At 70.1% G+C, this 14,539-nt stretch overlaps 1 protein-coding gene across 1 annotated transcript; it reads left to right on the top strand.

Annotated features, from left to right (window-relative positions):
• Positions 1–8: 8 nt before the first annotated feature.
• LOC142597018 (inosine-5'-monophosphate dehydrogenase 1-like) lies at positions 9–9,677 on the top strand (the record flags this gene model as incomplete). The annotated part of the gene is made up of 6 exons (XM_075727461.1): positions 9–42; positions 6,266–6,361; positions 6,861–6,993; positions 7,814–7,969; positions 8,059–8,202; positions 9,590–9,677. Coding segments are annotated over 6 exons (651 nt in total), but the record flags the coding sequence as incomplete, so codon positions are not given.
• Positions 9,678–14,539: the final 4,862 nt, after the last annotated feature.

Below are 14,539 nucleotides of genomic sequence, written 5' to 3' on the forward strand. Positions count from 1 at the left end.
CCAAGCAGAGATACCCCGGCCTGCAGCTCGTGGGCGGCAACGGTGGGGGCGGGGGGCTGGGGGGCTGGGGGGGGCATGGGGGTGTGGGGGGGCACGGGGGGGCATGGGGGGCTGGGGGGGCACGGGGGGGTGGGGGTGCTGGGGGGGCTGGGGGGATGTGGGGCTGGGGGGGCATGGGGGTGTGGGGGGCACGGGGGGCATGGGGGGGCTGGGGGGGCTGGGGGGATGTGGGGCTGGGGGGCATGGGGGGGCACGGGGGGGCACGGGGGGCATGGGGGGCTGGGGGGCCATGGGGGGGTGGGGGGTGCTGGGGGGGCTGGGGGGATGTGGGGCTGGGGGGGCATAGGGGTGTGGGGGGCACGGGGGGCATGGGGGGGCTGGGGGGGCTGGGGGGATGTGGGGCTGGGGGGCATGGGGGGGCACGGGGGGGCACGGGGGGCATGGGGGGGCTTGGGGGGGCATAGGGCGCTGGGGGGATGTGGGGCTGGGGGGCATGGGGGGGCACGGGGGGGCATGGGGGGCTGGGGGGGCTGGGGGGATGTGGGGCTGGGGGGGCATAGGGGGTGGGGGGGGCAGGGGGGCTGGGGGGCACGGGGGGCACAGGGGGCTGGGGGGCATGGGGGGGCACGGGGGGGCATGGGGGGCTGGGGGGGCTGGGGGGGGCATAGGGGGTGCAGGGGGGTGTGGGGGGCACAGGGGGGTGGGTGGGCATGGGGGGCTGGGGGGGCATAGGGGGTGGGGGGCATAGGGGGTGCTGGGGGGTGCAGGGGGATGTGGGGGGCATTGGGGGGTGTGGGGGGCACGGGGGGCTGGGGGGCATGGGGGGGCATGGGGTGTGGGTGGCACGGGGGGGTGGGGGGGCAGGGGGGGCTGGGGGGTTGGGGGGCTGGGGGGGCATGGGGGGATGTGGGGCTGGGGGGGCATGGGGGTGTGGGGGGCACGGGGGGGTGGGGGGTGCAGGGGGGCTGGGGGCACATATGGGGTGGGGGGCATAGGGGAGGTGCTGGGGGGTGTGGGGGGCACAGGGGGTGGGGGGGGCATGGGGGGCACGGGGGGTTGGGGGGCTGGGGGGGCATGGGGGGATGTGGGGCTGGGGGTTACAGGGGGGTGGGGGGGGGCATGGGGGGATGTGGGGGCACGGGGGGGTGGGGGGTGCAGGGGGGCTGGGGGCACATAGGGGGTGGGGGGGCATAGGGGGGTGCTGGGGGGTGTGGGGGGCACGGGGGGGGTGGGGGGCTGGGGGGGCTGGGGGGGCATAGGGGGTGCAGGGGGGTGTGGGGGGCACAGGGGGGTGGGGGGGGCTGGGGGGGCATGGGGGCTGTGGGGCTGGGGGTTACAGGGGGGTGGGGGGCATCGGGGGTGCAGGGGGGCTGGGGGGGCACGGGGGTGGGGCGGGCATGGGGGGCACGGGGGGGTGGGGGGGCATGGGGGGTGCAGGGGGGTGCGGGGGGGCACAGGGGAGTGTGGGGGGGTGCAGGGGGGCTGGGGGGGCACAGGGGGCAGGGGGGGCACGGGGGGTGCAGGGGGTGCAGGGGGCTGGGGGGGCATAGGGGGGTGGGGGGGGCACAGGGGGGTAGGGCGGGCATGGGGGGCACGGGGGGCTGGGGGGGCATGTGGGGGGCGTGGGGGGTGCGGGGGGGCACAGGGGGGTGTGGGGGGTAATGGGGGCTGGGGGGGCATGGGGGGCACGGGGGGCTGGGGGGGCATAGGGGTGTGGGGGGCACAGGGGGGTGGGGGGGTGCTGGGGGGGCTGGGGGGGGCTGTGGGGCTGGGGGTTACAGGGGGGTGTGGGGGGGGTGGGGGGGGGCACAGAGGGGTGCAGGGGGGCTGGGGGGTGCAGGAGGGAGCAGGGGGGCACAGCGGGGTGCAGGGGGGCTGGGGGGGCACAGGGGTGTGGGGGGTGTGGGGGGCGCAGGGGGGTGCAGGGGGGCTGGGGGGCACGGGGGGATGTGGGGCTGGGGGTTACAGGGGGCACAGGGGGTGCGGGGGATGTGGGGGGCGCAGGCAGCATGGGGGGCGGGGGGGCTGGGAGGTCCAGGGGGGTGCAGAAGGCAAAGGGGGGTGCAGTGGGGGCGGGGGGGGGGGGGGGGTGTGGGGCGAGGATTTGGGGCGCTATGGGGCGGGGAGCCGGGTATTGGAAGGGGCTGGGGTGCCGTGGGGCGCGGATTTGGGGCGCTATGGGGCAGGGAGCTGGGTATTGGAAGGGCTGGGGTGCCGTGGGGCGCGGATTTGGGGCGCCGTGGGGCAGGGAACCGTGTGGTGGAAGGGCTGGGGTGCTGTGGGGCGAGGATTTGGGGCGCTATGGGGCGGGGAGCCGGGTATTGGAAGGGCTGGGGTGCCGTGGGGCGCGGATTTGGGGCGCCGTGGGGCAGGGAACCGTGTGGTGGAAGGGCTGGGGTGCCGTGGGGCGCGGATTTGGGGCGCTATGGGGCGGGGGAGCCGTGGTATTGGAAGGGCTGGGGTGCCGTGGGGCGCGGATTTGGGGTGCTATGGGGCAGGGAGCTGGGCCGGGGGAGCATTGGGGTGCCGTGGGGCGAGGATTTGGGGCGCCGTGGGGCAGGGAACCGTGTGGTGGAAGGGCTGGGGCGCCGTGGGGCACGGCTTTGGGGTGCTGTGGGGCAGGGAGCTGGGGCGGGTGAGGCCTGGGGTGCTGTGGGGCGCGGATTTGGGGTGCCATGGGGCGGGGAGCCCAGCTGGGTGAGCATTGGGGCGCCGTGTGGGGCGAGGATTTGGGGCGCTATGGGGCGGGGAGCCGGGTATTGGAAGGGCTTGGGGTGCCGTGGGGCGCGGATTTGGGGCGCTATGGGGCGGGGAGCCGGGTGGTGGAAGGGCTGGGGTGCCGTGGGGCGCGGATTTGGGGCGCTATGGGGCAGGGAGCTGGGTATTGGAAGGGCTGGGGTGCCGTGGGGCGCGGATTTGGGGCGCCGTGGGGCAGGGAACCGTGTGGTGGAAGGGCTGGGGTGCTGTGGGGCGAGGATTTAGGGCGCTATGGGGCGGGGAGCCGGGTATTGGAAGGGCTGGGGTGCGTGGGGCGCGGATTTGGGGTGCTATGGGGCGGGGAGCCGGGTGGTGGAAGGGCTGGGGTGCCGTGGGGCGCGGATTTGGGGCGCCGTGGGGCAGGGAACCGTGTGGTGGAAGGGCTGGGGTGCTGTGGGGCGAGGATTTGGGGCGCTATGGGCGGGGAGCCGGGTATTGGAAGGGCTGGGGTGCCGTGGGGCGCGGATTTGGGGTGCTATGGGGCAGGGAGCTGGGCTGGGGGAGCATTGGGGTGCTGTGGGGCGAGGATTTGGGGCGCCGTGGGGCAGGGAACCGTGTGGTGGAAGGGCTGGGGTGCCGTGGGGCGCGGATTTGGGGGTGCTATGGGGCGGGGAGCCGGGTGGTGGAAGGGCTGGGGTGCCGTGGGGCGCGGATTTGGGGTGCTATGGGGCGGGGGAGCCGGGTGGTGGAAGGGCTGGGTTGCCGTGGGGCGCGGATTTGGGGTGCTATGGGGCAGGGAGCTGGGCCGGGGGAGCATTGGGGTGCCGTGGGGCGAGGATTTGGGGCGCCGTGGGGCAGGGAACCAGGTGGTAGAAGGGCTGGGGCGCCATGGGGTGAAGATTTGGGGTGCTATGGGGCAGGGAGCCGGGCCAGGCGAGCACTGGGGTGCCATGGGGTGAGGATTCGGGGCGCCGTGGGGCGGGGAGCCGGGCCCGGGGAGCTTTGGGGTGCTTTGGGGCGCGGATTTGGGGCGCTGTGGGGCAGGGAACCGGGTGGTGGAAGGGCTGGGGCGCCGTGGGGCACGGCTTTGGGGCGCTGTGGGGCAGGGAGCTGGGGCGGGTGAGGCCTGGGGTGCTGTGGGGCGCGGATTTGGGGTGCCATGGGGCGGGGAGCCCAGCTGGGTGAGCATTGGGGCGCCGTGGGGCGAGGATTTGGGGCGCTATGGGGCGGGGAGCGGGTATTGGAAGGGCTGGGGTGCCGTGGGGCGCGGATTTGGGGCGCTATGGGGCGGGGAGCCGGGTGGTGGAAGGGCTGGGGTGCCGTGGGGCGCGGATTTGGGGCGCTATGGGGCAGGGAGCTGGGTATTGGAAGGGCTGGGGTGCCGTGGGGCGCGGATTTGGGGCGCCGTGGGGCAGGGAACCGTGTGGTGGAAGGGCTGGGGTGCTGTGGGGCGAGGATTTGGGGCGCTATGGGGCGGGGGAGCCGGGTATTGGAAGGGCTGGGGTGCCGTGGGGCGCGGATTTGGGGTGCTATGGGGCGGGGAGCCGGGTGGTGGAAGGGCTGGGGTGCCGTGGGGCGCGGATTTGGGGCGCCGTGGGGCAGGGAACCGTGTGGTGGGAAGGGCTGGGGTGCCGTGGGGCGCGGATTTGGGGCGCTATGGGGCGGGGAGCCGGGTATTGGAAGGGCTGGGGTGCCGTGGGGCGCGGATTTGGGGTGCTATGGGCAGGGAGCTGGGCCGGGGGGAGCATTGGGGTGCCGGTGGGGCGAGGATTTGGGGCGCCGTGGGGCAGGGAACCAGGTGGTAGAAGGGCTGGGGCGCCATGGGGTGAAGATTTGGGGTGCTATGGGGCAGGGAGCCGGGCCAGGCGAGCACTGGGGTGCCATGGGGGTGAGGATTCGGGGCGCCGTGGGGCGGGGAGCCGGGCCCGGGGAGCTTTGGGGTGCTTTGGGGCGCGGATTTGGGGCGCTGTGGGGCAGGGAACCGGGTGGTGGAAGGGCTGGGGCGCCGTGGGGCACGGCTTTGGGGCGCTGTGGGGCAGGGAGCTGGGGCGGGTGAGGCCTGGGGTGCTGTGGGGCGCGGATTTGGGGGTGCCATGGGGCGGGGAGCCCAGCTGGGTGAGCATTGGGGCGCCGTGGGGCGGAGGATTTGGGGTGCCATGGGGCGGGGAGCCCAGCCGGGTGAGCATTGGGGTGCTGTGGGGCGCGGATTTTGGGGCGCTGTGGGGTGGGGAATTGGGTGGTGGAAGGGCTGGGGGTGCTGTGGGGCGCGGATTTGGGGTGCTATGGGGCAGGGAGCTGGGCTGGGGGAGCATTGGGGTGCCGGTGGGGCGAGGATTTGGGGCGCCGTGGGGCAGGGAACCGTGTGGTGGAAGGGCTGGGGTGCCGTGGGGCGCGGATTTGGGGCGCTATGGGGCGGGGAGCCGGGTATTGGAAGGGCTGGGGTGCCGTGGGGCGCGGATTTGGGGTGCTATGGGGCAGGGAGCTGGGCCGGGGGAGCATTGGGGTGCCGTGTGGGGCGAGGATTTGGGGCGCCGTGGGGCAGGGAACCAGGTGGTAGAAGGGCTGGGGCGCCATGGGGTGAAGATTTGGGGTGCTATGGGGCAGGGAGCCGGGCCAGGTGAGCACTGGAGTGCCATGGGGTGAGGATTCGGGGCGCCGTGGGGCGGGGAGCCGGGCCCGGGGAGCTTTGGGGTGCTTTGGGGCGCGGATTTGGGGCGCTGTGGGGCAGGGAACCGGGTGGTGGAAGGGCTGGGGCGCCGTGGGGGCACGGCTTTGGGGTGCTGTGGGGCAGGGAGCTGGGGCGGGTGAGGCCTGGGGTGCTGTGGGGCGCGGATTTGGGGTGCCATGGGGCGGGGAGCCCAGCTGGGTGAGCATTGGGGCGCCGTGGGGCGAGGATTTGGGGCGCTATGGGCGGGGAGCCGGGTATTGGAAGGGCTGGGGTGCCGTGGGGCGCGGATTTGGGGTGCTATGGGGCGGGGAGCCGGGTGGTGGAAGGGCTGGGGTGCCGTGGGGCGCGGATTTGGGGTGCTATGGGGCGGGGAGCTGGGCCGGGGGAGCATTGGGGTGCCGTGGGGCGCGGATTTGGGGTGCTATGGGGCGGGGAGCCGGGTATTGGAAGGGCTGGGGTGCTGTGGGGCGTGGCTTTGGGGCGCTGTGGGGCAGGGAGCTGGGGCGGGTGAGGCCTGGGGTGCTGTGGGGCGCGGATTTGGGGTGCCATGGGGCGGGGAGCCCAGCTGGGTGAGCATTGGGGCGCCGTGGGGCGAGGATTTGGGGCGCTATGGGGCGGGGAGCCCGGGTATTGGAAGGGCTGGGGTGCCGTGGGGCGCGGATTTGGGGTGCTATGGGGCGGGGAGCCGGGTGGTGGAAGGGCTGGGGTTGCCGTTGGGGCGCGGATTTGGGGCGCCGTGGGGCAGGGAACCGTGTGGTGGAAGGGCTGGGGTGCTGTGGGGCGAGGATTTGGGGTGCTATGGGGCGGGGAGCCGGGTGGTGGAAGGGCTGGGGTGCCGTGGGGCGAGGATTTGGGGCGCCGTGGGGCGCGGGGGTGACGCTGTGCCCCGCCGGCCCGCAGTGGTGACGGCCGCCCAGGCCAAGAACCTGATTGACGCCGGCGTGGACGCCCTGCGCGTGGGCATGGGCTGCGGCTCCATCTGCATCACCCAGGAAGGTGCGTGGGGCCTTCCGGAGCCTTCCGGGGCCTTCCGGGGCCTTTCAGAGCCTTCTGGGGCCTTCCGAAGCCTTCCGGGGCCTTCCAGCACCTTCTAGGCGCCTTCCGGTGCCTTCTCGGTGCCTTCCAGCACCTTCCAGTGCCTTCTGGGCACCTTCTGGGCGCCTTCTGGTGCCTTCCAGCACCTTCTGGTCCCTTCTGGTGCCTTCTGGTGCCTTCCAGCACCTTCTGGCACCTTCCAGTCCCTTCCAGCACCTTCTGGGTGCCTTCTGGTGCCTTCCAGCACCTTCCAGTCCCTTCCAGCACCTTCTGGGCCCCTTCTGGTCCCTTCCAGCACCCTCTGGGTGCCTTCTGGTGCCTTCTAGCACCTTCCAGTCCCTTCCAGCACCTTCCAGCACCTTCTGGGCGCTTTCCGGCACCTTCCGCCGCCCCTCATCCCCATCCCTCGCCGCCATTTTCCCCTTCCCTTTCTTTAATTCCCCCTCCATCCCCCCCGCAGTGACGGCCTGCGGGCGCCCGCAGGCCACGGCCGTCTACAAAGTGGCCGAATACGCCCGGCGCTTCGGCGTTCCCGTCGTCGCCGACGGCGGCATCCGCACGGCCGGCCACGCCGTCAAGGCGCTGGCGCTCGGCGCGGTCCACCGGTGAGAGCGGGCACGGTCCGGCACGGGCGGGCAACCCAACCCAACCCAACCCAACCAAACCCAACCCAACCAAACCAACCAAACCAACCCAACCCAACCAAACCCAACCCAACCCAACCAAACCCCAACCCAACCCAACCCAACCAAACCCAACCAAACCCAACCCAAACCCAACCCAACCAAACCCAACCCAACCCAACCAAACCCAACCCAACCAAACCACCCAACCCAACCAAACCCAACCAAACCCAACCAAACCCAACCCAACCAAACCCAACCCAACCCAACCAAACCCAACCCAACCAAACCAACCCAACCCAACCAAACCCAACCCAACCCAACCAAACCCAACCCAACCCAACCAAACCCAACCCAACCCAACCCAACCAAACCCAACCCAAACCCAACCAAACCCAACCCAACCAAACCCAACCCAACCAAAACCCAACCCAACCAAACCAAACCCAACCAACCCAACCCAACCCAACCCAACCAACCCAACCCAACCAAACCCAACCAACCAAACCCAACCCAACCAAACCCAACCAACCCAACCAACCCAACCAACCCAACCCAACCCAACCAAACCCAACCCAACCAAACCCAACCCAACCCAACCAAACCCAACCAACCCAACCCAACCCAACCCAACCAACCCAACCCAACCCAACCAAACCCAACCCAACCCAACCAAACCCAACCCAAACCAAACCCAGCCCACCCAACCCAACCCAACCAAACCCCTGACCCCACGGTGGGTTTTTTTGGGGACGCCGGCGGCGCCCCGCGTTGACGCCGCCGCCGCCGCCGCCGCCGCAGTCATGATGGGCTCCCTGTTGGCGGCCACCACGGAGGCGCCGGGCGAGTTTTTCTTCTCCGAGGGCGTGCGGCTGAAGCAGTACCGCGGCATGGGCTCGCTGGACGCCATGGAGAGGAGCGGCGGCAGCCGAAAACGCTATTTTAGGTGGGGCGGGGGGGCCGGGGCGGGGGGGCGCGGCACCCCCCGGCAGAGGCCTCACCGCGCCGGCACGCGGCCGTGTCGCCGCCGGCAGCTGAGGGCGAGAAGGTGGCGGTGGCGCAGGGGGTGTCGGGCTGCGTGCGGGACAAGGGCTCCGTCCACGAGTTCCTGCCCTACCTCATCGCCGGCATCCAGCACGGCTGCCAGGACGCCGGCGCCCGGAGCCTCGCGGCGCTGCGGTGAGGGCGGGCGGGCGTGCGGACAGACGGACAGGGCGGGGGGGGGGGGGGCAGACGGACGTGGTGGGGACGGGGTGGGGGGGTGGGGGGCAGCCGGATGGAGGGATGGACGGGGCGGGGGGCAGACGGACAGACGTGGCGGGGGACGGGCGGTGGGGGGCAGCCGGACGGGACGGACGGGGACAGGCAGGGGGGCAGCCGGACAGACGGACGTGGTGGGGACGGGGTGGGTGGTGGGGGGCAGCCAGACGGAGGGATGGGTGGGGGGGGCAGCCGGACAGATGGATGGACGGGGCGGGGGGCAGCCGGACAGATGGACGGGTCGTGGCGGGGACGGGCGGTGGGGGGCAGCCGGATGGACAGACGGACGTGGTGGGGATGGGGGGGTGCAGCTGGACAGACAGATGGATGGACGGGGGGCGGGGGGGGCAGCCAGACAGACAGATGGACGTAGCGGGGATGGGCAGCGGGGGGCAGTCAGACAGACAGACAGACGTGGTGGGGGGGGCAGCCGGACGGATGGACAGATGGACAGGGACGGGCGGTGGGGGGCAGCCGGACGGACAGACAGACGGGGCGGGGACGGGCGGTGGGGGGCAGCCGGACGGACGGACAGACAGGGCAGGGACGGGCGGTGGGGGGCAGCCGGATGGACAGACAGACGGGGCAGGGACAGGCGGTGGGGGGCAGCCGGACGGACAGACAGACGGGGCAGGGGACAGGCGGTGGGGGGCAGCCGGACGGACAGACAGACGGGGCGGGGACGGGCGGTGGGGGGCAGCCGGACGGACGGACAGACAGGGCAGGGACGGGCGGTGGGGGGCAGCCGGACGGACAGACAGACGGGGCAGGGACGGGCGGTGGGGGGCAGCCGGACGGACAGACCAGACGGGGCAGGGACAGGCGGTGGGGGGCAGCCGGACGGACAGACAGATGGACGGACGGGGACGGGTGGGGGGCAGCTGGACGGACGGACGGACATGGTGGTGGGGGGCAGCCGGACAGACGGGATGGTGTAGGGGATGGGTGGTGGGGGGCAGCCGGATGGACGGACGGGACGGGGACGGGCGGTGGGGGGCAGCCGGACGGACAGACAGATGGACGGACGGGGACGGGTGGGGGGCAGCTGGACGGACGGACATGGTGGTGGGGGGCAGCCGGACGGACAGACGGACGGACGGAGGGGGCCGGGTCGGGGGGCAGCCAGCTGGACGGACGGACGGGGTGGGGGATGGGGCGGTGGGGGGCAGACGGACGGGACGGGGACGGGCGGTGGGGGGGCAGCCGGCTGGCCGGACAGACGGACGGACGGACGGACAGACGGACAGACGGACAGACGGACAGACGGCCGGGGGGTGCAGGCGGCCCCCTGACCCCGCCCGCGCAGGTCCATGATGTACTCCGGGGAGCTGAAGTTCGAGAAGCGGACGCGGGCGGCGCAGATCGAGGGGGGCGTCCACGGGCTCCACTCGTAAGTGGCCTGGGGGGGACGGACGGACGGACGGACAGCCCTGCGCTCCCCCCCCCCCCCCCCCCCTGCTGCCCCACGTCGAGCGCTGGGGTTTTGGGGGGGGTGCCCCCCTGCCCCGCTGCTGGGTACGGGGGGGTCCCAGGTGCGGCTCTGCCTGGGTTTTTGGGGGGGCCCAGCCCCACACGTTGGCCCAGTGCTGGGAGTTGGGGGGGCCCAGCCCCACACGTTGCGCCGGGGTTGGGGGTTGGGGGGCCCGGACCCCCCCCACCCATTACACCAGGGTTGGGAATTGGGGGTCCCAGCCCCACACGTTGCGCCAGGGCTGGGAATTGGGGGTCCCAGCCCCCCCCCATTGCCCCAGTGCTGGGAGTTGGGGGTCCCAGCCCCACACATTGCCCCAGTGTTGGGGGTTGGGGGTCCCAGACCCCCCCCATTGCCCCATTGCTGGGAATTGGGGGGCCCCAGCCCCACACATTGTGTCAGGGTTGGGAGTTGGGGGGCCCAGACCCCCCCCATTGCCCCACTGCTGGGAGTTGGGGGTCCCAGCCCCCCCCATTGCCCCAATGATGGGAATTGGGGGTCCCAGCCCCACACATTGCCCCAGGGTTGGGGGTTGTGGGGGTCCCAGACCCCCCCCATTGCCCCAGTGTTGGGAATTGGGGGTCCCAGCCCCACACGTTGCCCCATTGCTGGGAATTGGGGCTCCCAGCCCCACACATTGCACCAGGGTTGGGGGGTTGGGGGTCCCAGCCCCCCCCATTGCCCCACTGCTGGGAGTTGGGGGTCCCAGCCCCACACATTGCCCCAGTGCTGGGAGTTGGGGGTCCCAGCCCCACACATTGTGTCAGGGTTGGGAGTTGGGGGTCCCAGCCCCCCCCATTGCCCCAGTGTTGGGAGTTGGGGGTCCCAGCCCCACACATTGCACCGGGGTTGGGGGTCCCAGCCCCCCCCACTGCCCCACTGCTGGGAGCTGGGGGTCCCAGCCCCACACGTTGCGCCAGGGTTGGGGGTTGGGGGTCCCAGCCCCCCCCACTGCCCCACTGCTGGGAGCTGGGGGTCCCAGCCCCACACGTTGCGCCAGGGTTGGGGGTTGGGGGTCCCAGCCCCCCCCACTGCCCCACTGCTGGGAGCTGGGGGTCCCAGGCTGGGGGCGGGGCTGCCCCCCAGCGACCCTGGGGGTGCAGGCGGGTGCAGCCGTTCCTGTGACCCCGAGGGGCGCCCGCAGGGGGGGGGGGGGGCACCCATGGGCCCCCCCGAGGGTCCCACCCCACGTCTGCCCCCGCTGGTGCCCGGTTGGGCGGGGGGCTAGTGGCCGGTCGCTGGTTGGCCGGCTGCCGCGGCGCCGGTTGGCTGTGGTTGGTTGGTTGAGGTTCCGGTTGGCTGTGGTTGGTTGGTTGAGGTTCTGGTTGGCTGTGGTTGGCTGGCTGCAGCACCGGTTGGCTGTGGTTGGTTGGTTGAGGTTCCGGTTGGCTGTGGTTGGTTGGTTGAGGTTCCGGTTGGCTGTGGTTGGTTGGCTGCGACGCCGGTTGGCTGTGGTTGGTTGGTTGAGGTTCCGGTTGGCTGCGGTTGGTTGGCTGAGGTTCTGGTTGGCTGCGGTTGGTTGGTTGAGGTTCCGGTTGGCTGCGGTTGGTTGGCTGAGGTTCCGGTTGGCTGTGGTTGGTTGGCTGCGGCGCCGGTTGGCTGTGGTTGGTTGGCTGGTTGAGGTTCCGGTTGGCTGCGGTTGGTTGGCTGTGACGCTGGTTGGCTGCGGTTGGTTGGTTGAGGTTCTGGTTGGCTGTGGTTGGCTGGCTGCAGCACCGGTTGGCTGCGGTTGGTTGGTTGAGGTTCCGGTTGGCTGTGGTTGGTTGGTTGCGGTTGGTTGGTTGAGGTTCCAGTTGGCTGTGGTTGGTTGGCTGTGGCGCCGGTTGGCTGCGGTTGGTTGGTTGAGGTTCCGGTTGGCTGTGGTTGGTTGGCTGTGGCGCCGGTTGGCTGCGGTTGGTTGGTTGAGGTTCCGGTTGGCTGTGGTTGGTTGGCTGTGGCGCCGGTTGGCTGTGGTTGGTTGGTTGACGTTCCGGTTGGCTGCGGTTGGTTGGCTGCGACGCTGGTTGGCTGCGGTTGGTTGGTTGGCTGAGGTTCTGGTTGGCTGTGGTTGGTTGGTTGAGGTTCTGGTTGGCTGCGGTTGGTTGGTTGAGGTTCCGGTTGGCTGTGGTTGGTTGGCTGCAGTTGGTTGGTTGAGGTGCCGGTTGGCTGTGGTTGGTTGGCTGTGGCGCCGGTTGGCTGTGGTTGTTTGGTTGGTTGAGGTTCCGGTTGGCTGCGGTTGGTTGGTTGACGTTCCGGTTGGCTGTGGTTGGTTGGCTGCGGCGCCGGTTGGCTGTGGTTGGTTGGTTGGTTGGTTGACGTTCCGGTTGGCTGTGGTTGGTTGGCTGTGGCGCCGGTTGGCTGCGGTTGGTTGGTTGAGGTGCTGGTTGGCTGTGGTTGGTTGGTTGAGGTTCCGGTTGGCTGCGGTTGGTTGGTCGAGGTTCTGGTTGGCTGCGGTTGGTTGGCTGCGGCACCAGTTGGCTGTGGTTGGTTGGTTGGCTGAGGTGCCGGTTTGTTGGTTGGTTGAGGTGCCGGTTGGCTGCGGTTGGCTGGTTGAGCTGCTGGTTGGCTGGTTGAGGTGCTCACTGGCTGGCCAGGATGCTGGTTGGCTGTGGTTGGTTGGTTGAGGGGCCACTTGGCTGCGGTTGGTTGGCTGGTTGAGGTGCCGGTTCATTGGTTGGTTGAGGTGCCGGTTGGCTGCGGTTGGTTGGCTGGTTGAGGTGCCGGGTGGCTGTGGTTGGTTGGTTGGTTGAGCTGCTGGTTGGCTGGTTGAGGTGCCGATTGGCTGGCCAGGATGCTGGTTGGCTGTGGTTGGTTGGTTGAGGTGCCGGTTGGCTGTGATTGGTTGGTTGAGCAGCAGCTGGTTGACTGGCTGGTTGAGGAGCCAATTGGCTGGCCAGGATGCTGGTTGGCTGCGGTTGGTTGGCTGGTTCAGGTGCCGGTTGGCTGCGGTTGGTTGGTTGAGCTGCTGGTTCGCTGGTTGAGGTGCTGATTGGCTGGCCAGGATGCTGGTTGGCTGCGGTTGGTTGGTTGAGGTTCCGGTTGGCTGTGGTTGGCTGGTTGAGGTTCCGGTTGGCTGCGGTTGGTTGGCTGTGACGCTGGTTGGCTGCGGTTGGTTGGTTGAGGTTCTGGTTGGCTGTGGTTGGCTGGCTGCAGCACCGGTTGGCTGTGGTTGGTTGGTTGAGGTTCCGGTTGGCTGTGGTTGGTTGGTTGAGGTTCCGGTTGGCTGTGGTTGGTTGGCTGCGACGCCGGTTGGCTGTGGTTGGTTGGTTGAGGTTCCGGTTGGCTGCGGTTGGTTGGCTGAGGTTCTGGTTGGCTGCGGTTGGTTGGTTGAGGTTCCGGTTGGCTGCGGTTGGTTGGCTGAGGTTCCGGTTGGCTGTGGTTGGTTGGCTGCGGCGCCGGTTGGCTGTGGTTGGTTGGTTGGCTGAGGTTCTGGTTGGCTGTGGTTGGTTGGTTGAGGTTCTGGTTGGCTGCGGTTGGTTGGTTGAGGTTCCGGTTGGCTGTGGTTGGTTGGCTGCAGTTGGTTGGTTGAGGTGCCGGTTGGCTGTGGTTGGTTGGCTGTGGCGCCGGTTGGCTGTGGTTGTTTGGTTGGTTGAGGTTCCGGTTGGCTGCGGTTGGTTGGTTGACGTTCCGGTTGGCTGTGGTTGGTTGGCTGCGGCGCCGGTTGGCTGTGGTTGGTTGGTTGGTTGGTTGACGTTCCGGTTGGCTGTGGTTGGTTGGCTGTGGCGCCGGTTGGCTGCGGTTGGTTGGTTGAGGTGCTGGTTGGCTGTGGTTGGTTGGTTGAGGTTCCGGTTGGCTGCGGTTGGTTGGTCGAGGTTCTGGTTGGCTGCGGTTGGTTGGCTGCGGCACCAGTTGGCTGTGGTTGGTTGGTTGGCTGAGGTGCCGGTTTGTTGGTTGGTTGAGGTGCCGGTTGGCTGCGGTTGGCTGGTTGAGCTGCTGGTTGGCTGGTTGAGGTGCTCACTGGCTGGCCAGGATGCTGGTTGGCTGTGGTTGGTTGGTTGAGGGGCCACTTGGCTGCGGTTGGTTGGCTGGTTGAGGTGCCGGTTCATTGGTTGGTTGAGGTGCCGGTTGGCTGCGGTTGGTTGGCTGGTTGAGGTGCCGGGTGGCTGTGGTTGGTTGGTTGGTTGAGCTGCTGGTTGGCTGGTTGAGGTGCCGATTGGCTGGCCAGGATGCTGGTTGGCTGTGGTTGGTTGGTTGAGGTGCCGGTTGGCTGTGATTGGTTGGTTGAGCAGCAGCTGGTTGACTGGCTGGTTGAGGAGCCAATTGGCTGGCCAGGATGCTGGTTGGCTGCGGTTGGTTGGCTGGTTCAGGTGCCGGTTGGCTGCGGTTGGTTGGTTGAGCTGCTGGTTCGCTGGTTGAGGTGCTGATTGGCTGGCCAGGATGCTGGTTGGCTGCGGTTGGTTGGTTGAGGTTCCGGTTGGCTGTGGTTGGCTGGTTGAGGTTCCGGTTGGCTGCGGTTGGTTGGCTGTGACGCTGGTTGGCTGCGGTTGGTTGGTTGAGGTTCTGGTTGGCTGTGGTTGGCTGGCTGCAGCACCGGTTGGCTGTGGTTGGTTGGTTGAGGTTCCGGTTGGCTGTGGTTGGTTGGTTGAGGTTCCGGTTGGCTGTGGTTGGTTGGCTGCGACGCCGGTTGGCTGTGGTTGGTTGGTTGAGGTTCCGGTTGGCTGCGGTTGGTTGGCTGAGGTTCTGGTTGGCTGCGGTTGGTTGGTTGAGGTTCCGGTTGGCTGCGGTTGGTTGGCTGAGGTTCCGGTTGGCTGTGGTTGGTTGGCTGCGGCGCCGGTTGGCTGTGGTTGGTTGGCTGGTTGAGGTTCC

Source organism: Pelecanus crispus, unplaced genomic scaffold (genome assembly GCF_030463565.1).
Source record: "Pelecanus crispus isolate bPelCri1 unplaced genomic scaffold, bPelCri1.pri SCAFFOLD_358, whole genome shotgun sequence".
Taxonomy (NCBI): Eukaryota; Metazoa; Chordata; class Aves; order Pelecaniformes; family Pelecanidae; genus Pelecanus; species Pelecanus crispus.